This window comes from Populus euphratica, unplaced genomic scaffold (assembly GCF_000495115.2).
Source record: "Populus euphratica unplaced genomic scaffold, PopEup_1.0 scaffold1397.1, whole genome shotgun sequence".
Lineage (NCBI taxonomy): Eukaryota > Viridiplantae > Streptophyta > Magnoliopsida > Malpighiales > Salicaceae > Populus > Populus euphratica.
In genome coordinates this window covers 11382-17291 of record NW_011501246.1, presented here as the reverse complement: position 1 = coordinate 17291, position 5910 = coordinate 11382, and the positions used below count along the sequence as shown (strand labels likewise).

Below are 5910 nucleotides of genomic sequence, written 5' to 3'. Positions count from 1 at the left end.
AATTTCTTCAATTTAGTCCTTATTTAACCCTTAAAACTTTGATTTTCTTACAATTTTACCCCTGATATTGACCTTGTAGACATTAAATTTGGTCTAATAAAATTTAAATCTTCTCAATTAAGTTCAAATTGGGTTTTCCAACTTAATGTTTTACCAGTTAAACATGTAATAAAATTAATTTGACCCATTTAAATTATAATTAGTCCTTACACCTAATTAAATCCTTCAATTGAACCCAAATTAATTCTTATATATAATTAAATTTTAATTTGACTCATGATTAAATTAAATTGGTCTATTAAAAATCTAATTATGTTCTTATGCTTAATTTTTATGCAGATTCGTCTAATAATAACTAATTTGATCTTGAATCTACATTGTCTCTTTAGTTTTAGGTAAAATAAGATACAATTAGGTTTATAATTTTGTTTAAAATTGCAGCTTGATTTTTTTATATATATATTTGGAATCTTTCTTAGCCTACTTGGGTCAAAATATCAATCTTCTTGCTATTTTTTATTTTTTATTTTTATTTTGAAAGGAAAAAAAAGATGAATTTAGGGAATAAACTAGAAATAAGTTATGACATATAGAATTTAAAGGCATACTTATCATACCAATATGTCTATAGAATAAAAAACAAAACCCTTCAAATAAATTAATTAAATAACTTGGCAAGAGGTGTCACGCATAATTATTTAATTCATTAATTCTAAAAATAAAAAATATTTATTTTATATAATGTCAAATGCCAAGTGCTCCAATGTCAAGTGTTGTCTCTGTGTGTATATTTGATCTTCATACTAACATTTAAATCTATTGATTTAGTGTCCCTCACATTATAAGGTACAACAAAACCACTTACCTTTTTAATGTGAGATAAATTAAAATAATGAGAGTGAAAATCAACATAAAAAATAAATTAGAGGGTAGCTAAGATTTTTTTATTGTAGGGCTAAATTGAAAAGAAAAATAACTTTAACAAAAAAAATAAAAGAATGAGGATTAAATTGAAAAAATAATACATCATAAACTTAGATTAAAGGATAAAATTGAAAACCAATAAAACTTTTATAAAATAATCAAGAAAAAAAATTAAAGACAGAAAGAACAAGGACTAAGTTGGAAAAAAACAAAACATGATAAATTGAAATTGAAGTACTAAACCGGATACAAATAAAATTGTATTAAAAGGTCAAAAAATAAAATCAAAAAATCAAAAAAATTAAAATTAAAATAAAAAATAAAAAGGGTTAAGTTGTATTTTCTAGAAACAGAGAGAGGAAAAAACAAAGGCTTATTAGTAATAAATTGTCACACATCTACCAACACGCCTTCCATTAACCCAAAAGAACACAATGACCCTTCTAATGATTTAAGAGAAGTGCAGGATTGGCTGCTATGAGATACCATGATTAACTCTCACGGACTTACAACTTTTTTATTTTTAAAATTAATTAATGAACTTGAATAAAACCAAACTACCTCTAAATATAAAATTAACAAAAAAAATATAGTAAAAGACCAAAAGACCCATGTTTTATTTTTGTAGGTTCAAAATGCAAAGTTTTCTTTTTAATGTATTTTAAAAGTTGAAAAGATTTAAGCACCTTTGCCTAATAGCTTTAAAAATTTAATCTAAATAGTAATAAAATTATTTTACTGTTCAAAATAAAACGGAAAAGTCGATGTCAACCTCATGACAAATTATAAATGAAGAAGACTGAAACTCTCCTACCCATAGCCTCTTTTTAAAAAATGTTTTTTTCATTGAGGGTTATAATAGTCATAGCATATAATAAAGGTGTATCTAGAGTCTTTGTTAATAATTCAACACCCAGCAGGCTATACAGAAGACGCTTTTGGCCTGTTGATCATACACATTTCTCAAAATTTTCTTTGAGCGTTTATGAAGGATCATCGAAACATCTATTGTACAAGATAACAAGACCCTTCAGGAACAATTAAATTCACTTATCATTAGAAAATTTAGAAGCAATACTATTGTACGCCATGTCAACTTCCTCCTCTGTCATTTCAATTGTTTCATCGCTGTCATACTCTGCTGCATCATCACCAGTGACGGCGTTTGTCCTTTGACTAATCCCACTTTCATCACTCTTCAACCTTCGTTTCTTACTCTTTGAACCATCTAAACTGCTAAGTTCTGCTTCATAGATTTCTTTACATGCCTTGGCCTTCCTGCAGAGATCTTCCTTTGAAAGAGAAGATGAAGCATTTCCACCATCTACAAGCTTTACCATCTCCTCAACTGCTTGAGGGACAACATTCCACTGATCTGTTATTTTCCGGACATCCTAAGCAGACAATAGTGACAAATTTTAGAGCGGTATTTATAAATGTAAGCCAAACTAGAATCGATAGATGCTGGTAACATTAATACCTCTTGGCAATATCATAAAAAAATTTAAGTTTTTTTCTTTTTTATATTATTTTAATGCGTTCATGTAAAAATAATTTTAAAAAAATTAAAAATATATTATTTTAATACATTTACCGATTTGAATAGAACCATCTCATGGCTGGAGAGTCAAGAGGAAAAGGTTTAATTGGGAAAGAGAATAGTTGATATAGTTGGAAAAAAAAAAAAACTTTAAATAGATTTCACTCCCAACTAGTACAAGGATTGAACTGATGATGAATTTCTGAAGGGAAATCCACTATCAGTTCTGGAGAGCACAGTTGTCCTGGAGAAAGAGTGATGAAATCACGATCCTGGTGCGCAGAGCAGGACAAATGACCTGCCCCCTTCCCTTGGGTCTAGAATGGAAGTGCAATATAACCAAAATCTACAAAGGGTAACAGTGCTAGCAATGCAACGCAATGCTAGCATTCAACATAACTGAAAAACATTTATAAGTAAATCATCCAAAAAAGTATAGAAAGAGTAAATGATCTGCCAAAGCAAGGTGGTTTAAGCAAACTGTCTACGGAAAAAAATTACAACTATTTAGAGGACCGCATTTAAAAATCACAATGAACTGAAAAGCCAAGTGCATTTTTCTACGAGCAAAAGCAAAAACATCAGCATTACTAATTAATCAATTTATAGGATTTGCCTTAAAATATCTTCACTCACCACGAGAGCAGCCAGTATTTTCAATGGAAGGTGATGTGAATTAAATCAGAATAAAATTTACTGTGGATTTGAATAGTGTCATTGTCTGTGAGAAGATTATACCTGATTTTGTTCAAGGAAATCTATGGCATCTTGTAAGCAAATTACGATGCCTTCTGCAGCTACTTGTTTAATCTCACTTGGCTCTGGCTGTTGAAAAGGAAAACTAAAATCAGGTTCCTAGAATATATTCTGCACAACTTGCACACAAATAGCTAGAAACGCAGCAGGGTTAGGCATGTTTTGACCAGCTTAAAATAATGATGAGTGAAACACAAAGCTACCTTCATATTCATATGTGACACATCTGCTCTAAACAGATTTCATTTTTTCCCACATTCAAGAAAACTCCTGGTGAACCAAGAAAAGCTTTTGCCAGATCAAGTTGTTAGATGTCACTTACCTTTTCCTCTTGACTCTCCAGCCATGAGATGGTTCTATTCAAATCGTCAATAACCCACTCCTTCACTTTAGAAGGAGAGAAGCACTCTTTAGTGGGATTAGATGCTCTAACCTGAGAAACATGTGTCACAACGAACAACTAAATACTGGTGGCAGATGTAAGAATTGTTGAAAAAGAACTAAAATGTCACGTATATACAAAATTTCTCTATCATACTGGAATGGTTGTAATGCAAGGAAGGCTTGTTGCAATTCCCTCATCAGAACACTAGCATACTACACTAACCTTGTAGGATGCAGAGGCAGTTGGCTTTGAATGCAACCCACTTTTGACCTGTTTCTCAGATTTTCTAGGTGGGGATGCCTTTTGATCTGAATTGCAAGCAATCTTTGTGTTCAGACTAAATGAAGGGAAAGGGGGGGAGACTCCCAAAACATAATGTGGAGAAAATATCAAATACATAGCGAGTGTTTGTTTCTGTGGTTTGCTTCAGCTTTTGAAGCAAACCACAAAAACAAAACGTTTGGTAAAATATAAAAAGTTGTTAACTGTGTGTGGGACCTACTATAATTTACGTTTGCGACCTACTATAATTTACGTTTCAAACACAGGTTACCTGAAAGCAGCATCAATCAGCTTCGTATTATCCTTTGTCAGAATCATGACAAGAATGCATAGACAAGTTATTTGTTCAATATGCTAAAAGCATTCAAGATGTGTAATACTGAGAAATAAGACTTAAAAGAAAGTTTATCCCTTGACAAAAATATTTGGAAAAAGGATAGAGATTACATTACCACTGCCTCTTTCGTGAGAAGTATTGGATATCCGCCAAGGTTTCCCAGCATGCATAAGATAACTATCAATCTCAACTAGCTTCTTTTGGCTGTAACACTCTAGTATCCATTCCTGTGGCAAACATACAGCAAACAAAGCATTGCATCAAATTATTGCTAAGAACGAATAAACAAGGTATGGAATGGAATATAAAAATGAAAAGGCTGCTGATTCAGACACCACAAACGCATATACTAGATGCAGCAACAACCTTCTTAACAATGGTTCCACAATCCGTCTCAACTCGTCGGAACTTTGGAGTATTTGAATATGCACAAACCAAGAGAGTGCAATCTGAGGTCCAGTCTGGTCGATACTCCGCTCCCATTTCTAAAGCCTGGGACCGCAATGTAGCACGCTCAGGGTTAACAAACCCGGACAATACAAACACCACACCATCCTGCCAAATCAAAGCATACATTATAATCATTATTAATAAAAAGAAGTCAAATGAAACACAAAAGTCACATCATTAAACCCATCAATGAAGCCATGAGCAATACCAGAAGTGTAGATTGTTCATCTTCAGCAGAAGTTGCTGCTGCCTTCTTCCCATGAGATTTATTCTCATTGTCTTTAGAACTCATCCATGAAGGAAGATTTCGCTTTTTACTACTACCCCCTTCACCACTTCTCTTTGAATCCGACATGATTCAAATTAAAATAATAATGATCTCTCCCGTCTCCTTCCGCTGCACAAAAATCTTCAATTTCTCCGAAGCATGTATATATGTTTTTTGCTATCAAAATCAGAATCTAACTGGTATTGTAAACATGTACTTGCATGCTCAATTTGGACAAAAATAAGCACAACCAAATCACAAACTCCAGTAATTAAATCTCCTTGGCAACTAATGGACAGATAAAGAAAACAAAACTAGTGATTTTGGAGAGTTAAAGACAAAAAAAAGGAATAATCGAACTTACAGGGCGAGATAAGAAACTATCTTTTCTTCCTCCTTAGTCTTTCCTGTGTCCGCCAGGCCCCGCAAAGAATTTGGGGGTCTTAACTTTTAGGTGTTTTTTATTTTTTTTCTCGTGTCACTCCTACGCAAGGAATATTTTCAATACAAATATTAAGTATCTGGTGCATTTAACAGCGAAGTGGACGTGCCGGAGTGGTTATCGGGCATGACTAGAAATCATGTGGGCTTTGCCCGCGCAGGTTCGAATCCTGCCGTCCACGCTGAATTTAATTTTTAAGTTAACTTTGAAAAAATTGTCTAAAACAAAGGGGCTCCACTCTCCATTGGCGTAAACACGCAAACCATCCCGCTCTGTCTTTTCGAATCCAACGACTAAAACTAGCCCACCCACATTCCACTCTGTCTTCCACTGTCTCTGCCTTTTTTTAAAAAAAAAAAAACGATGAACTTGGAGGATCCTCTGCAGAGATACAGCGGATTGTCTATCTTGCACGGATCGTTAGGTTCTCTTTCGAAGCCTCCTTGTGACTCCGATCCTCATCAAGATGATGATCTTCTCTCCGCTCACAATTTCCTCAAATCCCTGGTACTTCCCCCACTCTTTC

General features: G+C 33.5%; 2 protein-coding genes and 1 non-coding gene across 7 annotated transcripts in view; 2 read left to right on the top strand and 1 right to left on the bottom strand.

Annotated features, from left to right (window-relative positions):
- Positions 1–1846: 1846 nt before the first annotated feature.
- LOC105117536 (DNA-repair protein XRCC1-like) lies at positions 1847–5409 on the bottom strand. 4 transcript variants are annotated; one of them, XM_011015228.1, is made up of 8 exons: positions 5307–5409; positions 4883–5071; positions 4591–4779; positions 4340–4451; positions 3828–3913; positions 3543–3653; positions 3203–3289; positions 1847–2318 (listed from the first exon to the last, which is right to left on the bottom strand). In XM_011015228.1, exons 2-8 carry the CDS (start codon positions 5027–5029, stop codon positions 1971–1973), a joined length of 1080 nt encoding a protein of 359 aa, XP_011013530.1. In that variant the 5' UTR covers positions 5030–5071; positions 5307–5409; the 3' UTR covers positions 1847–1970. The 4 variants fall into 4 exon arrangements, with proteins under 4 accessions (XP_011013530.1, XP_011013531.1, XP_011013532.1 ...); XM_011015229.1 differs by having other exon boundaries at positions 5327–5406; XM_011015230.1 differs by lacking the exon at positions 5307–5409 and adding an exon at positions 5194–5274.
- A 74-nt stretch (positions 5410–5483) lies between these two features.
- TRNAS-AGA (transfer RNA serine (anticodon AGA)) lies at positions 5484–5565 on the top strand. Its single transcript has one exon. It is a non-coding gene; the product is annotated as a tRNA-Ser (tRNA).
- Positions 5514–5910, top strand: part of LOC105117535 (uncharacterized) — a 5682-nt gene continuing 5285 nt past the window's right edge. The window contains exon 1 of one of the 2 annotated variants that reach the window (XM_011015226.1): positions 5514–5891. In XM_011015226.1, coding sequence (XP_011013528.1) covers positions 5748–5891 — 144 coding nt within the window. In that variant the 5' untranslated portion in view covers positions 5514–5747. The remainder of the gene's footprint in view (positions 5892–5910) is intronic. The other variant, XM_011015225.1, reaches the window with a different exon arrangement.